Source organism: Podarcis melisellensis (genome assembly GCF_964234715.1).
Source record: "Podarcis melisellensis genome assembly, chromosome: 4".
In the NCBI taxonomy this organism is placed as follows: domain Eukaryota; kingdom Metazoa; phylum Chordata; class Lepidosauria; order Squamata; family Lacertidae; genus Podarcis; species Podarcis melisellensis.
This window is the reverse complement of record NC_138531.1, coordinates 77,383,177-77,404,942: the sequence shown is the minus strand read 5'-3', so window position 1 is coordinate 77,404,942 and position 21,766 is coordinate 77,383,177. Positions and strand designations below refer to the sequence as shown.

The following is a 21,766-nucleotide window of genomic DNA, read 5'->3' as shown; positions in this document are numbered from 1 at the left end:
GTTACCATGGTGTCTAAGGATTAGCCCAACAGTTTTAGCAAATATTCTGAAAACTGCAAACAGTGAGCTTTCAGCTGATCCTGTAACTTCTCTATTCCTTTTTCAAAGATAGCCAGTATATATTCTCAGCTGCTGCTTTCTGCAGGCAATTGTAGATTATTGTCTGCCAGTGCTATCTGACCAGACTGCTTTTCTGCTGTTCGTTGCCCTTCTCTCGGCTCCTAACAGCCCCTTCTCAACCCTGTATGCCCATCTCTACGCACCTCTTTATATAAGCTTTGCAAACATAGGATCAGCTTAAGTACTCCACTTGGCTGATAGTCACCGCGCTGATGATGTCATGGTTTTAACAGTAATAGCAAATGCTGTTTACAAAAGCTGGGAGATGCTGAGATCTAACAGAATGGAAATCATTCCAAACAGATGCAGGAAGTTTCTTCTAGAAAGTTCTCTTATATACAAAACTTATTATATTTACATATATGTGTGTGTGTATATATATATGTATGTATATATATATATAGGCAGATATGATACATAGCAAAGTCTATACAATATTTACATCTCTTATTTACACTTTAAAATAAGCTTCTCAGAAGCTTTTAAATATTAGAATTACGCAATGGAAAAGCAATGACCACAGTCAATTTGTGTAGCCTGAAAAAGTTCTTGGACAAATATTCTTCAGTGAAGGAGATCAACGAATACAGGACGGGGCTGGGAGGGTAAGTGAGTGAGTGACATTACCAGACCATGGCAGAACTGCCCAAGCAATCCTTGCTTGGCTATTGCACAAACGTAGGCTAAAATCACCCAGTGGCTCTAGTTTGTCCATGGAACTCCATATATCTCGGTATCCAGCACTCATATTTTTGTTTCTGGTCCCTCAGCAATCAGCGGTTGAAATGAATTCCTGATATTGGCAACTTCAGCAGCACACAGATGTCCAAAGCCTTTGTTGTACCACTCTAACGAATGACCTCTGGAGGGAGAAAGAGGAAAATTACTGTTAAGCATGTTCTTCCCCCAGCCTCATCTTGTTGGTAGGACAGAAACACTAACAAAATAGGCAGAGGACTCTCATACGCACCACGGTGCTAAACAATGCAGCTACGGTCACGCCTGAAAATCATGGACTGAAAAACTCCACTACACAGAATAAAATGTACATTTTACCCATGACACGGAGAAAGCCAGTATGGACAATGTTTAGATTGCTTGGCCCGAGTCCAGGAAACCTGGGTTCAAATCCTGCATCTCACACATAAATACAAAGGCTGAGCGCCTGCATTTCTGCTATGTGTTATTGCAGTCTCTGAAGAGCATTCCCATGTCTGAAAGTAGTCGTAGTAGTTCAAATGTGCAGAAAAAATATGGAAGCATGCTTTCTATAACCTGTGACATGTTCTTTACACTTCTTGGGTTATCAAGTTGGGGCCATTTTATCATCTATAAAATGGGAACGGTGGCAGTGCTGTTATGAGGACAAACAAAAACAACTCTGCAGCACTCACACACATTACAGTCCTGGTCACAAACACATGAGCATGACTAGTTCAGATGAAATTCTGTTTTCACAAATGGGTGCAGGGCTGAAGGCAAAAACTACACTGTAAAATGTTTTGAGAATAATAGCACCAGCTTTACTGCACTGAGTGGAAAGATCAGCTGAAGTGATACATTATTAACAGTTTTCAAGAAATAAACACATGGAATCGTGCAGAAGGATGGGACTTCAAGAGAACTCATCTGTATGCTAAAGTACAGTTTTACCCCAGATGAGTGTGATTATATATTTATCTCTCAGTGAATTCTAGAACTGTATTTAAATCACAAAGAAGAAATCCCCCACAACTGCTGTTCATTTTATAATCCTCTGAGGATTCAAAATTCAAATTAGATTGTTTAAGCACAAAAGAATACACTAGGGACAGAAGCTCTGAATGACAAATTAGATGAGGAATGGCAAAATCTGTGGCCCTATGGATGTTGCTGGGCTCTCAACTCCTAGCAGCGCCTGAAAGTATGGCTAATGGTCAGGCTAATGGTCCAAGCAACATCTAGAGGGTCACAGGGTCACTATCCATGGTTTAGATCCTGTTCACAGGATTACGAAAACATAACATGCACCAAATCATGTAGAGATGCAAGAGCAGGAATGACGTTTGCTTTGCACAGCAGTATATTCATCACCCCTTTCCCACAAGGAAGGCCATGCACACCAAACAGGAGTGGTTGGCGAGGAGGGGAGCCACCATTTACCTGGCCTCCAGGTAGCCACATTGTGGCCACTTACTGTGAAAGAGAGGAGTGAGGCAGTGGGGAGACTGGGAGCTGAGTGGGAACATCAGCAGAGCCAATCCTGCTGGGGCAACTGCACAGCGTTGACCTTCCCACTGCCTCACTCATCCCAAAAGCAGCGACAGCCCCCTTCCCTACCAAGCACTCTTGGTACTGATGTTTCATGAGACATCCCAGAGTTTTCTTCCATTTGGCTGTTAAGGCGAAATAGAGTCGGGGCCAGTTTGGGCAACAGTTCAGGTATTTTTTTATGGCACTATGTAGTGAGCTGGCCTGCTAGCTTCATACTCACCAGCCACAAGAAGATGGCTTGTTGACTAACTGCCACCAGTTGCACATGGTGGTTCTCTTGAAGCACAACTGTTCAGAAACTGAGCTGCAATTCACAATAATTTGGGAGGAGCGTATCTCCATTGAATCAATCTAAGGATAATTTAATAGCTAAAAAATCATGCTGGAGGTGGAGCTAAACCAGCCCATGCACAGTTGCCTGAGAGTAAGTCCCATTGGGCCAAAGGTGATACAATACTCAGTAAGCAGGTTTTTTTAAAATCCCGTTTTTATATTAACCAAGCAAGTAGAAGTTGTTTCTCTTAACCGAAGTAACTGCACTCTTCTAAGTTTGCCAATCAATGCTCAGAAAAGCTAGTTCTGTTCAGGAAGCCTGTTGACCAGGATCTTGGCACTGGTGATACTTACTTCAGGTCCACCCTGCAAATGTGTGTCAGGCGAGATTTCCCAGAGCCACAGGGCTCTATTAAGTACTGGGAATCCATAACAACTGCTCGCACTCCTCCCATCAGAGGGGCTTCTTCATGTTCCACGGATACAGCCACCAATATGCACATCCCCTTAGGCAAATCAGTTCTCCACGTCCTGTTGAAACAGGTTTTAAGACAGGAAATGTGAATTGGAGGGGAAGAAATAAGGTATCCAGCCTTGCGTTTATTCTTTCAGTAGCATACTTGCCTCAGTACAACGATGCAGAAGAGTGATTTGAGAGAAGAAGGGCAAATATCGTGGCTGTGGGAGTGTGGCCTAACACAAAATGGCTGCCAATGGGAGCATGCCATAACACAACATGGCTGCCACATGTAAAAGAAAAGAAAAAAGAGACAGGAGCACAAAATGCTGCAGGAATGCACCTTGTCAATGGAAAGAGGCACGCACAGCAGCACACTCGCTCACAGAAAGAAGCTGGGAGAGTGGATGTCCAGTCCTGGCACCCAGTGAAATGTGAACATGTTTAAGGGGACAATGTAGGAGGAGAGCTGAGCAGCAAGAACAAGTCTCTTAGGTTGTAATTTTCTGAGGGGATGGCATTTTACTGAGGACTATTTTAAAATAGAAAGGGACTGATTTCTCTGTTTTGTTTCCAAACTAAATTGCAGAACCAGGAAAATCTAGATGGGTTGAAGTCTTATGGCAGTTCCAGCATTTCCTCAGTTTGGTAGGCAGCTAGGTCCCCCACCCCCCAGCCAAGGAAGATGCCTCCTGCATAAGCACTTCTTACACAATGGGGGAGGGTAGTAATAGAAACTGAAGTATCAGCCTGCCATGAAGAACACAACTCCTTATGGGGCCACTACAGGAAAAACCCAGAACAATTGGATCAGTGGAATTAATGCTGTTCTGACACCCTACACAGCTACATAAATTAAATAGTCATTGTTTGAGGCAGCTGCCAATATTTATGGTTTAATGACATCATTTAATAAATAGTTTTCAGAGTGAAAGATGCAAAGGTGTTCTTTTTTTAGAGAGAAAGAGAGAGATTTGAACTGATTTTATAGATAGCTGATACGAGTGAAGTGTATTTTCTGTTGTTTGCTGAGGAGTTTAAGCTATGTACCTTCATCTACATTCAACATAAACACTGCAAAATGCCAGTGTAGTTAAACTCCCACAAGAGGAAATGTTTAGATAAATTTATGGCGGATAAGGGTACCAGCCATGATATCTATGCTCTGCCTCCATGGTCAGAGGCAGGAATGCATCTGAATATCTGGTTCTTGCAGGATTTCCATAGGCATTGGGTTGGCCACTGTGAGAACAGGATGCTGGCCTACCACTAGCCTGATTTATCTGGGCTATTATGGTCCTAAACAAAATTAGAAAAGTCATTTGGGTAAAAATAATATTTACAGAAAAAAGGGACGATGCCATATGAAGTACAAAAGTACAAATGTACATTCAACGTGCCTTGGTGGTAAGGTTGCTAACATACTCTACCACTAAATTAATTTACCTGAGGACTAAGAAGTCTCTAGCAGGATGGGGAGCCATACTGTTCAGAACATATTGGTAGACCTCCGTCTGCTTGTCCAACGTTTCAATGACTTTCCACTGCAAGAAATCCTCATCCCAAAGGTGGCGTTCTCTTAGAACTCGGTTCAATACAACAGACGGAGGAGCCTCAACTTCCACGGATGCCTTCCAAATCCTCAATGGGTTTCCATCTCCTACCTTAATCGAGGGAGTGGCGGTAAGGAGGAAGAGAAGACAAGAGAAGGGAAAGTGATGATGGGTTAAGCGTAAAGAATGAGACAAGAAGAAAAACCCAAAGAAGCCAGTCTCTGTACCTAAAGTATTTCTGCCTGCCCCCAAGAAATGTACGCCAATGTCCCCTGCAGACAGCAACCTGCACTATTCTGGATGCCACCCTGGAAGGTTCCTTAACCTTCACAAGCTGGTTTTGGGGTGCAGAAAGGCTAGAGGGGAAAGAAGGGCCCTCAGAATGTCAGCACCTGTTGATTATGAATTGAAATCTCATTCATGCTTCCACTAGATTGTACTGCTGAGCTACATGAAATCCCATGTGCAATGTGACTGTGTGGTAAAACTATTAATCAAGGGAAGCAAACTAGTGGCTGAACATTGGATTAGCTACCGACAATGGAAACTTGGATATGTAGAAGCGAAGTATAAAAGTGACTTATTTTAATCGTCTTAAGTCAGGGGTAGAGAACCTGTGCCCCACCAGAAATTCTTGGATTCCAGCTCCCACCAGTACTAGCCAGCATGGTCAGGGATGATGGGAGTTGTAGTCCCAGAACATCTAGGAAGCTACAGGTTAGGCATAATTGATTTAAAGGATGGGAAGATCAACTTATGGAGTACTCTTCAAAGACAATGGGAACTGCTTATTAGATTTTGTAACTGCACTTTTCTGTCTGAAAATGTCAATCATTAAGTGCTGGTTCTAATTTAAAACTTTTTATTTAATAGACATGATTTGTATGTGTCGTGTTAGCTTTCCTAAAAAAGAACTTTTAAAAAATTGATTATATATTCCCTCCCTGCCCGCCACTTGCTATGTATTATGGTTACATACACACAGGTGTGTCTCATTGAATCCTGATCAACTTTTTTCTGGGGTTTCAAGAGAGTTCCCCAAATATCATGCAAAATTTGACAATATATGTTTTGGTTGCAGAACCTACCTTTTTGTAGCACAGGTCCGTATTTTCTGCGCTGGAACAAGTGACCCATCCTTTGAATTTTTCTTTCGCTTCTTTGCAGAGGCTCTGTATTAGACTTTCCAGGTAGGTCCGGTAATTCCCACCTTCTTCGTCCATTTGCTTGCCCAGTTCCACCAGAGTTGGAGCATGCACTTCAGCCTCAACATATGAGTTCCGAGACTGTGTCATCATATCATGTGGGATCTGCCCCAAAAAGTACAGCGAGTGGGGGAAGAGATGGAAGAATTGATTTGGAATTAATATGTTTGTGGAAAACCTATTTCATAGAAATCCTGTTTGGAAATATCTGCCTGACACTAATCGTAAGATTACAAATATCTAAATTCCAAAAAGGAATACTGAATATGTCAGAGTTCTGTTGAGGTGCTGTTCCTCTGCCCTTGCATGATTACCAGCATCTATGGGGAAGAGAGGGAGTATGCTACCTGTCTTCCCTCCCTGCTTGGGTTTTGCCACTCCACCAGCTTTGGGAAACTGGAGCACTCAAGCAGAAGTTATCCTTCCACCTTGTGGAGATCAACGGTGATACATGGTTGGAAGCAGTGCAATTCCTCCTCCTCTCCTTCATCACATGACTACTTAGAACACCTGAATGACGCTTGTCTATTGGTTCACTGTTATGTCTTGTCCACTGGGCTGTTCTTCAAGTCCAAATAATACTAGGTAGGTTAAGACTTTATTTTATATTCAAGTAACATTAGTATAGAACACTATACTATCCTTATAGCATAGAACAGACTGTTCTTATGAGACAACTCAAAATCACAAAGATATATGGAAGGGTTGTTTTTTTACAACTGTAACCTTTTGTAATGAAAGAGACTGATGAATTGAATAACAATGTTCCAGAAAGTTAGAGAGGAAATCACTTAGAGGTCCTTCCAGGTGAACAACAAAATACTCCAGTGCATAAACTTTTATTCCAAGGCTAAAGTGGAACTTTATAGGCAAAGTACTTGAAAGCATGCTCCCTTATGAATATTGACTTCTGAATCTTTCACTCACCTCAAAAAGTTTATCGCATTCTGCTATCATGTGTGCAAGTCCCTGAGTTGCTGCCAGGTTTTCACTGAGATCTTTCTGATCAGGCTTCCCTGTTGCGTATTTCTTCTGTATTACTCTGCAAATGAATTCAGTGTTTCAAGTGTGATAAAGGAACAACAGCCTTTTTCAGATGAAAGGTAACGTCGTGACACTTATAACTTTTCAGTACCAACCTACAAAGAGTCTTTTACAGTCTACTTTTATCGTTTGAGGGAAACCCTTTGTACTGAGGAAAAAGGGGATGCCTTAAACATTCTCAGGGCAAAGAAATAAAAATCACTAAAAGGTTAAAGAGTCAAACATAACAAGTTGCCTGAAGGAGTGTTTCCACCCCCATCATTCAGCCTGGACACTGAAATATAGCTCCTAGGGCCTTCCGGCAGTTCCCTCCCTGCGAGAAGTGAACCTACAGGGAACCAGGCAGAGCCTTCTCGGTAGTGGTGCCCGCCCTGTGGATGTCAAGGAGATAAACAACTATCTGACTATTAGAAGACATCTGAAGGCAGCCTTGTTCAGGGACTTTTTAATGTTTGATGTCGTATTGTATTTTAATTTGTTGAAAGCTGCCCAGAGTGGCTGGGGGAACCTAGTCAAATAAGCATCTTCATTGGTTTTACCAGATGCCAGGGATTGAATCAGGACCTTTTGCATGCTTAGTGACTGCTCTACCATTGATCCACAGCTCTTCTTCTGTGCATCATTCATGAGCATCACATGAATGCATCCATAAGGTCATGTTTATGACACATGATGCCTATGGCAAGCCCAGAAGCAGGACATGAGAACAATATCACTCTCCCTGCAGTTTTCAGCAACTGGTATTCTGCTCTTAGCCCTCATGATTAGTAGCCACTGATAACCTTGTCCTCCAGGAATATGAATTTCTGGTTTTATTATCTCGTTATCCTCAAAACAGCCACAAGAAAATAGGTTCAGATGAGAAATAGTGACTGGGTCAAAGTAACCCAGTGAGTTTCATGGCTGAGCAAGGAATTCAAAGCAACTTTAACGAATTTCCACATACATTTGCTGACACTGAGATAAAAGCTTTCAACGAGTCCTTATTCTAAAACTTGAAATTTTACAATGTCCATGTATAACATTTAACCATTATTCTTATTCTTACTACTAATAAGAATAACCCCACCTTCACCCTAAAGTCCCAGGGGGTGTCATGACAATTTGAAATGCAACAGAAAAAAATAGTTAAAAACATTACAATCCTAAGAAGGGGGTGAGTCGTAAAAATATACACCTCAATTGTCAAACTCTAGGGTTAAGAGGCGAGTCCTCTGCATTCAATGAAAGATGAATAGTGAAGATTTCAGATATGCTTCTGTGGGGAGGAAGGTCAACAACTTAGGTCTGCCACAGAATAATGTCACTTCCATCTAGGGCATTGGTAGGCGTTTTGTGCTGAGTCTCAGATTTCCTGCTCCTCCCATTTTTTGAAAAACAGACTTTGCTGACCAGATTGCTGTGCATACTCTAAAGCATAGCACTGGCAAGACCCCAGCAACCCAAAGACCTAAAGCTGCATCTATACATATATAAATCAGCAAATGCAAAATGCGGGTCACACATCTCTGCCCCGAGTCTTTATAAGCACCTAGCAACGCTCTTAACTTGCAACCCAGAGCAAGAAAAGTAGCAATTCCTTACCGTGGCGAGCTTTCTTTCTTGACAAGATTGAGGTGGAAAAGCGAAGGGGCCAGGCACACGGCTATGTTCATGGGTGTCATCTGGTTCTCTTCCACGGAAGTGACGTCATTGAGGAAGCACAGCAGAGTCTGCAAAACCTCCCTGTTTTCATCTGACATCAACATGATGGCAGCCTGGACCGCCTGAAGCCGTTGTTCTTTTGGAACATCTGAGGGAACAAAATGTGTTGCTTAATAGAAATTTGATTGTAAATTCAAACAAGAACTTTGGGACATCAGATACGATCTCACCTCCAAATTCCAAATTACTTCTGGAAGAGAGCTACATTTTTTTGTGTGTGCACATCCTGTGACCTACTTTGTGCCTTGCTGTTTGCCAGTGGTGCAGTCAGGTCGTTTTAGACTCTGGACTTGAAAGCCCCTTCACTTGCAGAATAATCGTATGCGTGCCAACTCAGAAGTCACTCTCATGGAGTCAAACGGGACTGATTCTCAGGTCAGAGTGTATAGTATTACAGCATTACTTCAAAATATAAGCAAGCCCTGCTGCATTTTGCCCCACATCCAAGGTCCTGCTCTGAAGGCACCACTGCTGTTCACCTTGTGTCATTCTAGAAATTAGAAACCAGAAAATGGCACCACTGCACAAGCTGGCTAAGCTAGTAGTAAATGGCCATAAACTGTCTCTGAAAAGCTCAGTGCTCAGTACCCAAGCTGTGCTACATCGGCAGGTGGTACGAAGCCTCTGGAATGGCCAGAACTGGTAAAAAATATAATACCAGATGCCTTGTTGCCGCCTTTGCCTGGTCAACGGAGCACCTTGCAATTGCCCAACTTCAGGCTCCTGTGTCTAGCCAATCAGCCTCCAAGATTTGCGCAGCAGGACCACTTTCATCTTATTTATTTATTTGATTTATATTCAACCTTCCCTCACAAAAGAGCCTAGGGCAGCAAATGACAAGCAGAAAAAAGCCCCAAGACATTAAAACAATTCGAGTGCGGATGGGAAAAGATCTCTACTTTTAAAAATCTTGTCTTTTCCCCTCTACCACTACTATTTGTAGTAGTAATATGTACTGTATTTTTCGCTCTATAGGACGCACCGGACCATAGGAGGGGGAGAACAGGAAAAAAATTATTCTCCCCCTTTCTGCTCAGCGCCCCTTCAGCTAAGCGGCAGGAGAGATGGAGCCCCTTCCATTTCTCCTCCCGCTTCGCTGAAGGGGTGCTGCGCAGAGAGGGAAAACTGTGCAGCGCCTCTCCAGCGAAGCGAAGCCTGGAGAGCAAGAGGGATCGGTGCGCACCGATCCCTCTCACTCTCCTTGCTTCAGGCGGCTATCCGCAAGCCTTCGGAGCGCAGCGGGAACTCCTGCGCTCCAAAGGCTTGCCGGATAGCTGCCTGAAGCCCCCGGAGTGGAGGCTTTGCGCAGCCATCCCCAAGCTAGAACAGCGAGGCGGAGGGCTGTGCAGCGCTTCATCTCCCTGTTCTGGCTTTGGGCTTAGCCGCGCAGCCTGCATTCGCTCTATAGGACGCACACACATTTCCCCTTAAATTTTTTGGGGGGGGAAATGTGCGTCCTATAGAGCGAAAAATACAGTATATTACTGGATCTTACTATATCCATCAGGAGCATCAAGGTGAGGCACTCTGTTAAAAAGCAACCTCACAAACTAGCAATAAAACAGATACATATGGCACTATCCCAAGTTGTGCAGTTTCCCCTTCATCCCCTCCCTGCTGCAGGCCCTGATCTGCTCAGAAGGACTGCTCAGATCTGCTCAGAAGGACTGGGGCTCTGGGCCGATTGTAGAGTTGGGCAGGGGGCTGCGGGGGGGGAGGGGAAATCCTTTCAGCTAACATTGTCTGCTCCACTGGCAGATGAGCATGGCTGGGCTTCACACATAAAGCCCAATAAAACCCAGTAGAAATACAGTGAGTAGCACAAATACAGTTTAAGTACAGTCAGGAAGCAGAGATCCAAAATTAAACCGGCACAGCAGCCCTTAAAACCCTGGCAGAATACAGAGGTTTTTATAAGCCCTTTCTGTCCCTGCAGAGTTCATCTGGACAGTTTTTACTGCTGCAGTTAAATCTCTGGGAAGTGGAGTGGGCCACGCAGTGAACAGGGACCTCATTTCCTTTCGAGAGCGCAATGCCATAACACTGCATGCTCTTTTCTAGGCAACATTGCTTGTGGCACAACAAGGGAAGCTTGGGAAATGTGTGTCCTCCTCTACAGAGCCAAGGGGCATGTGTGTGGTGGTGGTGGTGGGGAGTTTAATAAATGCATGAATGGAGGAAGCTTAAATATTACGCCTGATAAAACTAATTCACAAGCCACCACTCTGTTCACTCAGCCTGCATTCAAGGTTCCCCTGTGTAAATCAGACAGTAAACCAATGAAAGAACAGGAGAAACTGCTTTATAGTACACGCTTCAGCAAGCCGCTATCTTCTCTCTATTTGAAGATTCAGGCTGCAACTCCAGACCCAGTTTCCCCGGGAGTAAGCTTGATTGAACTCAGTGGGATTTACCTTTGAGTAGATGTACCTGGGATTGCAATTGTGCTGTCAGTCAAGCATTTTATTTGAACTTTTTTTTTTAGAGGAAAAAGATGGTGAGGTGAATATATTACAGCTCCAAATTCCTAGGCTGGGGGGAAATGCAGTGTTTTCAAGAGAACAGGAGCAGACAGACTTCTTTATGCTGGGGGAGGGGGGTATCTTCCAACTCCTTTTATAAAGCACAGTGCTTGGGCCCACCAGCCAGAACCAATCACAACTTCCTTTTCTCACCTGCATTTCCCCCTCCCCCTTGTAAAGCATGTACAGAGCAGCAAGGAAAATCCAGGGTGGCTGGAATTTTGATGGATGCTCTGCCCATCCATGCATAAGAACATGAGGGATGCTGAGATTTTACCCTATGGAAAACACAACACTAGGTAGACATAGCATTTCCCACCTTGGAATGCTGCTGGTTCTAAAGCACGAAAAACATGAACATAGTGTGCCATGAAACAATTCCGGATCTTAGCAAGAAAATTACAAAAAAGAATACCCTTCTTTTAAAATTACAAGCTATCTACAGATTGTCTTTCAGTGAAACAAAACTGTTATTATTTTTACACACCAGAAAATCACACACACCCTTTCAATAAACTGGTGTTATTTAAGAAGTTTTGACTGCAGCCCTGGCTTGGGCTTCATTGGGAAATGCAACTTGCTGCTCCTGACGGTGTCTCCATTTCCTCCTCTTACTTTGGGGCCAGCTGATTTTATGTGTTTGCTGGTAAATCAAACAGCAAGGTGAGAAGGGATTTTGTTGTTGATGCTAGTATGATCTCAGCAAACACATTAGACTAGGGCTTCCCAAGTCCCCAGCTGGAATTCCCATCATCCCTGAACACTGGTCCTGCTAGCTAGGGATGATGGGAGTTGTAGTACACAAACAGCTGGAGACCCAAGTTTGGGAAAGCCTGCATTAAGCCAGACTCTGAATAGTTTAAAGGCCTAATAGTCCACATTCACTACTAATGAAAACAACCCTAGTACTTACACTGATATATGTGGAGGAATGTTTCTCCTAATTTGCTAGTGAGCAGAGGCTCAGGCAGGTCCCTGAAAAACTGCTTTACCATATCTGCCACATCATATGCTGACTGGTCTTCATAGCTGACATTTTCAGGAGAGCTTTCGTTCATGTGGCGTAAGGCCTGTATTCGGGATTTCACACCTGACTTCCGGAAAAGACCCACCTAAAAGATAAGCCACATTCTGTTAGCTATGTAGCCATTTGGCATTATGATCAGTGAGAAAAATACACATTATACAGAAGTATCGTTAAAAAAGACCTAAACCACAATTGCTGTAATTAAATAAGGATCAGGGCATATTCCAGTCAATGGGTTGGCTCCAAAGATACGCAAGTTGCACTCTACTCATGGAAAGTAAGAGGGTAGTTTTGTAGATTTCTCTCTCCTATGTCACCCAAAAATCTACTTCTTTGGGTGGCCAAGAGACCATCTGGAGCAGTATGGGGAGACTACAGGAGGAAAGGGGGAATTGGGAGGAAAGCTGCTCCATTATTTCTGTGAATGGACTCCTCCACTGTGAAAAAATGGGACATTCTTTTTGCAAAAGGACTACTCTGAATCGGAGTCTGTGTAACAGAATCTATAGCTTCCTCCATATTTTATTCATGTGGTCATTTCCCTACATTTGCACAGTTCCGTGGTCCCACCATCTGATACCTCTGTGCTGTGCATAAATATTAAGAGATTAAGGTAATGTGACAAGAACATCTGTACTCCAATATTTGTTAACAGCATCAAAAGACTTTTAAAAAAAGCTAAACAAGGGAACACTAAAATAGTCACTGTTTAAAACCTAGAAATGCTGAGTAAACAGGCACATCACGTGGTGTCAAAATGGTCTCTAAAAAGGTCATTTCCCATATAAGCTACACAAGAAAAGACCCATTAAATGGGGTGGCTGCAATTTTTCCACCTAGAGTACAGTTCTGCCTGTAACACACAATCCTCTCCTTCACACACCCGTATCAGTAGGTTTACTAGACTTACCTCAGCCTATTCACTTGACACTATTGAGTCTTTAATAGTAATAGTAATAATAATAATAATAATAATAATAATAATAATAATAATAATAATAATATTTCTATTTATACCCTGCCAATATGGCTGGGTTTTTCCAGCCTCTCTGGGTGGCTTACAGCATATATGCACTAGATCCCTTTTTATGTTTCTGAAATCCACAACAGAACCAGTGGTGGATCCAGAACAACTGTTTGCCCAGCTACCCTTGAAGCGGAGTGAAACATCGCCATCCGAAGTCCACCACAGATGAAATCAAGTTCCCATTTTGCTACACTCTCTCCAATGTTTAGGCAATATCTGCTTGCCAGTATGATAAAACCACACTGCTCTCAGATGCTACAGATTAACTACCTTAACAGCAGACTCCTTAACTCTTGCAGAGGGTGTGTATAATGGCTGCCAGATCCAGATCTTCTTCCAGTCTGTCATAGTCTCCAACCCAAAGTTATGCTATCTTAAGTCATGCTGTGCTGCCAGTGGTTTCTGATATCAAGACCTTACACACCAAAGAAAATATCATTTTCTCTAAATAAAACGACTGAACGCAAGCATTTTCAAAAAGTGCTGAGGACCCGTCTTTGTACATTTTACAGGTAATCCATGCATTCTGACTGCGTTTAGCTGTTTTGTTTGACATTTTTTCAGATTTTATTTTCAATCTTTTAAAATAATTTATCTTATATAGTCCTTTGTCCTGCTACTGGCGCCAATGAAGTGTGGACATGAAACCTTCAAATACATAAATGAAATAGCTCAGCTACTGTGGCAGACAGTCAGAAAAGATTATTTCTACCTATATCATATACTGGTTGCCAAGTAATAGCTGGATTTGAAGGGCATAATTTTCAGACTAAGTCTTCCAGGCTCTTTTCTATCCTGTTGCCTTAGCTGGGAAGAAGATGTGGTAGGGATTAGTTACATAGGCTTTCTGTGATACATAAATATTTTTTCCATGTGCTTTCTTCTGCAAGAAGCTGATAATTCTTCAAATGAGCTGTCTAGCAGCTTTGCACAGCACTGTCCCTTTTCCAGCAGTTCTCATAAATGGAATGCCCCCGGGGCAAATTCCTGTGTACAAACCACATTTTAATTCCCAAGTGAAGTTGTGTTATACCACTTGGGATCTATTAAGGTTATTTTTCCTCATTTCACAGTAGGAGGGATGACGACATAGTGTGTGGTGGTGGGGAATCTATGAGAAAAAGAGACTGGGCATGTTTCCGTTTTCAAATTATAGAACTTAAGCTTTCCTTTGCCTCACCATATATATTTGTCTCAATTATCATTGCACTGCTTGACTCAGAACTGATGTTTCTTAATAACGATATTGATGGGCTTACATTATAAAGAATTCCAGCTCTCTACTAGAAACAAATGTTTTACTGATCTGAAAACTGACTTTAAATGCAAACTTTAAAATGCTATATACAAAAAGCCTCATGGACTAAATGTCAACACAAAAAGCACTTTAAATAGTTCTGCATTCCAGCATAATTTATGGTCAAATGTGAAGGTTGGAGTCAGAACAGAGCAGAAAACCAGCAGTAAGTGACTGCAACACCAAATTTATTTAATACTAAACGACTGAATTTGTTCTAAGCTGCATCCATCTCTTCATCAGTCTGAGTAATGGAAGTTCTTGTGCCAAACATAAAAAAATTCAATATATATAAAAGGCTAAGCTTTGAATCTATAGTGGCTTGTTACTCATCAGTAACCAGTCTGCAGCTAATCATTGTTTGAACCCATTTTGCTGATCTTTTATGTTTTGTGATGCACTGGAGGAGCTGGTATAGGTTACGGCTGTGTTAAACGCCTTGGGCATCTTAATGATAGAAAGGAAGGGTAGAAAACCTATTGCTGTTGCTGCTATTATATTTAAGAGGTTCCTTCAAACTATTCCTGCTGCTGATTCACTTAAAAACGTGCTGTTCCATGAGAAAGATGGAGAGGAAAGACAAGCTTTTTCAACAGAAGAAAAGAACCTTGGAGCACTGAAGACAACCAGTAGGCCTTTATGTGCCTTACCCCTATTATATTTTATATCTTGAAACTATTAATAGAAAACAAAATATATTGCACAATAGTAATCCCATCTCCTTTAAAATCAGAAAACGATGAATGGAAACCCCTGGGTTTTACCTTGTTTACTGGAGAAAAAGAGTACAATGCATCCCTCTTCACACTCCAACACATACTTGCCATAGCCTATCAACAAGCTTATATAAAGGACGCGGGTGGCGTTGTGGGTTAAACCACAGAGCCTAGCACGTGCCAATCAGAAGGTCGGGTCGGTGGTTCGAATCCCTGCGATGGGGTGAGCTCCCGTTGCTTGGTCCCTGCTCCTGCCAACCTAGCAGTTCAAAAGCACGTCAAAGTGCAAGTAGATCAATAGGTACCACTCCGGCAGGAAGGTAAACGGCGTTTCCGTGCGCTGCTCTGGTTCGCCAGAAGCGGCTTAGTCATGCTAGCCACATGTCCCGGAAGCTGTAAGCTGCCCCCCTCGGCCAATAAAGCGAGATGAGTGCCGCAACCCCAGAGTCGGCCATGACTGGACCTAATGGTCAGGAGTCCCTTTACCTTTTTAAGCTTATATATAGCTAGAGCAGAACTGAAAAATAATGTATGTGCCCTCAATCCAGAGCTTTTTTGCACATATCCACTGCTTCATGCTCACGCACAGCAGGTCTTCCAAACTTCCACTCTTTGGGAACATTTATACAATTGCTTTCAAAATGGCATGTGGCTGGTGGAGCAGACATTTGGGAATGTTGGTAAATGGCACTGCCTTAGCTTGCAGCCAGTATTTACGCGCTGGCTCTCTTCTCTTGCCTTCCTCTCTCTCCTCCCCCTCTTTTTTAAAATGCTTTTCTCATCACACACAGCAGAGGAAAAGCATTAGCCCATACAGTTTCTCAATGCTCTGGTATGGCCAGCCAAAAGGTCAGAGCACAACACGCCACTTGAAGCTCACTTTAAAATAAGTCTCTCTCAATTACACTTGAATCAGAAGCAAGGATCAGATTCCATGGAAGCAGAATTAAATCTCTTGCTGCATTACACCCTGATGCTGCTAATCTCTCTTATTGTTCAATGATTTTTGTCTGACCTTTTTATTTATTTTTTGTTCTTTGAAACTGCTAAACTGCACTCCCAGATATGCTACTGAAAACTCAGTAGTAATGGGATGTAAGCATTTTTTTTCTTGGTAGGGTAAGCCCACTGGTGGTAATTATTACTGTAAGAGAACAAGTCAGAGAGGGTAACTGAATTAATAATCTATTACTGATGCAGCTAACTCCTTTTTAATAAAGGTTGTGCATGTCTCTAAGACCAGAATGTGGAGATGGGGGTTTGTTGCCCTTCAAGATTCTCAGAAGACAGACAACCTCTATCCATAAAACGAATGAGTTTGTTTCATCTACTTTTTTTCTGATGTCTTCTGCTAGGAAGCTTCAGATTTGGGCAAGGGGAACATAGAGATTAATTTCTGGGTATGTCCACAACCAAATATACATGAATAGTAGCCATAAGACCAATGTCATTCTGTATGCTAGAAGAGACAACATTTTAGTTCTGCAAGCAACAGACAAGTCCATTGTTTATCTGTAAAATGGGACTAACAGTTCCATACTTTCTAGGGTTGCGGTAAGGGCAAGCACAATAAAGACAGTAAAGCATTCTCAAATTAAAGTGTGCTACATAAATAATAATTTTTAATGGCAGCAATAGGGCTAGCACACACTACTAAATTCTTAAAACTGTCTAGTCATCTTTGAAGGGACATTATGCTAGTCCAAACAATAAGACCAAAGGCACAAAAACCCACCTCGTATAATTTTAGCTGGGGAAAAGCTGCTCTAGGAGTTTGTATGCTCATAAACCTATAGAAATGAAGAACCTACCTGATCCAGGCAATTGTTGCGTAAATAGCGCAGCGCTTGTTGTATGCTCTGTGGAAGGGGCTGCCCTGTTCTTTGCACATGAACTATTAAAGGCACACCAAATATGTTTTTATCCTTGTAGTCTGGAACTTTCATCCTCTTCATGAACTTTGGTACAGACCTAATGATAATAATAACAGTACAAATAAAAAACAACACAACTGTGTATCCTATAAAAACTACCTATCTCTATGGTGGACATACACCGTTCCTCCCTGACCACGCAGTGTGTGGGTGCTGTCCTGAGGCATGAAACAGGTTTCTAGCCATGCAGCCCCTGAGTTGTTTGAAAGTTCAGAAGTCACACATTTGCAGAAAAATAACAGCCTAGTCAATTCTCATACCCACAATCAATCAATAACCCACACCAACATTCCCTATGTAGCCACTGGGTTGCTACAGAATGAGGATTGAACAGGAACCAAAAGAAAAACATAAGACCATAAGAAAAGTCTGGCTGGATCAAATCAAAGGTCCACCTAGTCCAGCATGCTGTTCTCACAGTTGCCAACCAGATGCCTGCATACAGGACTTGCATGCAAAAGCACTCTGCTCACTTGTGGTTCCCAGCAGCTGCTCCTCAGAGCCCTGCTGTTTCCAACACTGGAGGTATTGCATAGCCAGCATAGGTTATAGTAGAGGCAGCAAACAACCCTTTCTTTACTTTGGCTGCTTTACATTACATATAATTCCAGCTAAAACATCTAACCCCCAAAGATGCACACCACATTTAATGACCTGCTTCTTTCCCATAAGTGTTTTGGTTTGGGCATTTGCTTCTCTTTCGATGACATGTGCTCTGTATGGAAGATGAACTTAGTCACTGCATTTCTCTAATTTTCCAGGAGCAGCATAGAAGGGTTTGATAAAAGGAGCAGCAAAGATGGGAAAAGGAAAGAGTTAACTGGGAGCAAATAGGTTTCGTTCCTACAGCAGAATTTATGGAGGCTTTACGTTTTGCACATTTTATGCTCTCGGTAGTGGAACTGCCATTGGCAATCAAACATATTTGTTCTACAAGAGAGCATCCTCGGCAACACAGCTTTCAACTAGCTGAGCCCGACACACTTCCTTAGAAAATGCTTGACAACTTGAAGTGCAATAAATAATGGCAGAAGATTAAACTTGAAAGCATGTAGAGTTAATTTCCTCAGTGTGGCTCATTATGTCTGTAATCTCAAATTGCATGATTTATCATTACCATTCAATTTTAGAATTACAGTGAGGGAACATTACATGCCAAATTCGAAGCTCAAATAATGGATTATGGGGAAACTCTCAGGGTTCTGCTTCAGTTCAGTGAGTTTTTATTTCTGAAGCAAACAAATGCAGGCAATAGAAACGCCACAGATGTACCTTTGTGAGAAACATCATTTTAAGTGGAACTGAAGCAAGTTTCAGCTGTGTGAGGTGGGAAGGCAGACACGGTCAAAAGAAGCCATGTGGGGAGTACAAGAGAGGTGGAGATACCCAACGGGCCCAGGGCAACCAGAGGCAGCGGCAGGGGACTGCTCAAGTAGAAAGTTAGGATTCCAACCAATGCCCCCAAAGGCCTCTCTCCACCCAGCTCAGAATAGCTCTCCTGACCTCTGCAGTTTACTCATCCTCCCAATGGAAGTAGTGCCTGCCTGAAGTTTGGGTTGCTCTGCTAGTTGCCAGTTATCTTCTCCTGTCATGCAGGAGAACTGGGTCCAATTCCTCAATGGGGAGCTCCTGCTTTTGGGGGAGACTCTACAGTTCAGTAGAAGAGCACATGCGCTGAGTGTTGGAAGATCCTAGATTCTGTTCCCTGAATCTTCAGTTGTAAAAGGAGCACACATAGCCGATGATGGGAAGGAACTCTGTCTGAGACTAATTTGCATAGCAAATTATTATGGGCTAGATGGACAAGTAGTCTGACTTAAGCAAAGCATCTGCCTCAGGTGGTGGAAGCTGGAAGACAATGACAGAGAATGAGATCCCTTCTTTTTCTCTTGGGTCAGTGCCCCAGAGGCAGCCTTCTTTGCTTGTTGCTGGCCATCGATATTTGGCCTAGATGCTATCTCCAAATGCTTCACAGCTACTGCCACTGGACCAAGAGACATTCCTGGCCACTCACTGGAGCAGGCACCACACATACATTGCTCTCTCATAGCAAACAGTGACTGGGTTAGCTACTCATTCATCAGGATGTCCTGAGAGGTTAACATGTGAAGAAGGAAGAGTGTAGCAAATCAGAAGATCTGGACACTCACATCCTGTGATTCATCGCCTCCATTGCTATTATTATTATCTTTCAGCCTCTTCTCTTTCCTCTTTATTTAACTTGACGGATAATTCTCTCTGCACCGTATATTTTTCTGAATGGCTGATATCTAGTACAAATCTCTAAATATTACTTTGCAGTTGAACAAGTACATGGTACAACATATAAACTGCAAAGCCATTCCGTTAATTTAAGGGAAGTTTGGTTACAAACGTGGTGCCTGTATTTATTTCTCTTGATTATTTTTTATTATAGTTTTACTACTACTGCAGACATGGAGTCTACTGGGAGTGCTCTGAGGCAGCCTTTCTGAATTATGCTTCCTGGGTGACTAGAACCAACAGTAACAACTTTGCTCTCCTTGCCTTTGGCTGTAAAATGAGAGCAATAATCCTTAGCACTCTCACAGAGGCCACTAAGATGCCAGCTAATGCTATAAAGTACTCAGCCAGAATATGTTATGTTAGAACAATTACTGTGGGCAAATTTTATTTGTAGACTCTGGAACTGAGCTACTTTAAGTAAGCCTCTCTGCGCAATTTATAAGACCGTGGCTAGAAAACTGAAACTCACAAGTGCGTTCCCAAGCGCCCTCATCTCTGAAATCTTTAATAAATGCAGAGGAAGAGATCTGAATGCCATTTCATGAAGATGATATTGTGGTAGAAAACATCAGTGTAGATGACAAAAGTGATACCGACTACAGCAAGAAAGAATATTAATAATCTGTGCTGCAGTCTGTGTCAGTTCCAGATTACAAACTAAATTTGTCCCCAGTATTTTATGCTGCATGACATACTTAGATGGCTGCATAGTACACCCAACTGATTCTCTGATCTTGTTCTAGGGAGATCCAACTTTTGGTTCATAGTTCGCCCGCATCAACAGTTTACTCATAGTAGCAAGGCAGTGATAGCAGCATGCTGGAAATTGCTGAGAACCATTTTAATATCACCCTGGTATGAATGTGTAGGAGTTTTAGTATGTCTAACAAAACTTGCATATAATAAGTTTATTGAAATGTGGAGTTTGTTTATAAATTTGTGGAATATGAAATGTCAAGATAATATGTAATTCTATGTATTATTTTCATTGATATAATGCCTAACCAATACTGTTGCTGGTTTTTTTAAATTAAAGGTAGGATTATTAATGTATTATATTTGTATTTTACTATTATTATTTTATTTTATTTTTAAAAGGGAATTTACCCTCAATGTTTTTTCTTCCCAATGTTCCATGCCCTTCCATTTACTTGCCACACATTTTAGGATCTTGTAGTAGGATGGGAGTAGATGTTAGGATATTTCCGTTCCACCTTAAGAGAGAGCAGGCTTGTGAGTCACAGAGTCTGCGCATGTCCTGTTTCTCAGGATGTTTAAGTTTGCTATTGCTTTCGTTTTCTCTCTCTGCGCCAGAACACGCTAGCAGTCGGTCATGTTTTCTTTGTTCTGACCAACGCTGAATAAACATTCTAAATGATACTCTCCTGAGTGCAACTTTTGCTGTGTGAACTCTGCTGAAAGAGTGTGCACCAGCCCAGGAATGTGGCAGGAGTGTTTCTGAGGCTTGGTGCCGCTAATTCCAGATACTGCGTGACTACAGAGATCAACAGATCGTCCGGAGACGACGTGAAGGCAGTGATGGCCTTTGTCTCCCTGGCAGTATCCCAACAGTAGACACATCAGTATTCCCTGCCTAATTCTAAATTAGTTGCAGAATCAATTGACCTTTTACCCTTTAGGTAGCAAAAGAACAAAAACCCTGAAACTTCTGTAATGGCTGTACAGAAATGGCTGTAAACTGGCATTGTTATTGCTCTGGCACTGCCCGTGTTAAACAGTCAGATTTGGGTTTAAACCCATGTAACATAGTAAGGCAATCTCTGAAAACTCGCACCAGTTCTATCAATATTTCTAATGAAGCAAGTAGTTGGCATTGTAGTGCTAATGCATTCTATCAACAGAAGGAATTCCGCTTGTGCAATGGAACTCTCTCTCTCTTCTTCCCCTGTGCGCCTCCTAAAACTGTTCTTGGGTTTCCCTCAACCCTCTGAAGGTTTGGGGAAGAAGCAGAGTGCACGTGGGGAGAGAAGAGGAGGGGAAAGCTCTGTTGCACAAGTGGGAATCATTGCACTAATGGAATGTAGTAATTGGATGCTGCCCTTGGTCCTGAATGGAGAAGCATAGAGGTGTTGCCACCCTCTAAACCAGCCTTTCTCAACCTGTGGGTCCCCAGATGTTGTTGAACTACAACTCCCATCACCCCTAGCTAGCAAGGCCAGAGCTCAGGGATGATAGGAGTTGTAGTCCAACAACATCTGGGGACCCACAGGTTGAGAACTGCTGCTCTAAACATCTCTACAGCACCACAACATGTGTATAATGTTTAAATAGCCAAAACTTCTCTTCCTGATGAGGTAACAATCTTGGCATGGACACTTGGACCATTAGTTCACTTCCCACAGATGGAA

The 21,766-nt window shown here is 42.4% G+C and overlaps 1 protein-coding gene across 4 annotated transcripts in view; it reads right to left on the bottom strand.

The window, feature by feature from the left end:
* Positions 1-312: 312 nt before the first annotated feature.
* The window catches only part of STARD13 (StAR related lipid transfer domain containing 13), a 208,462-nt gene continuing 187,008 nt past the window's right edge, over positions 313-21,766 (bottom strand). For all 4 annotated transcript variants that reach the window (XM_081909308.1, XM_081909310.1, XM_081909309.1 and 1 more), the window contains 8 exons: positions 17,010-17,169; positions 12,045-12,243; positions 8,490-8,697; positions 6,789-6,903; positions 5,745-5,966; positions 4,550-4,767; positions 3,001-3,177; positions 313-982 (listed from right to left, as the gene is read on the bottom strand). In XM_081909308.1, the coding sequence (XP_081765434.1) occupies positions 865-982; positions 3,001-3,177; positions 4,550-4,767; positions 5,745-5,966; positions 6,789-6,903; positions 8,490-8,697; positions 12,045-12,243; positions 17,010-17,169 (1,417 nt within the window). In that variant the 3' untranslated portion in view covers positions 313-864. The remainder of the gene's footprint in view (positions 983-3,000; positions 3,178-4,549; positions 4,768-5,744; positions 5,967-6,788; positions 6,904-8,489; positions 8,698-12,044; positions 12,244-17,009; positions 17,170-21,766) is intronic.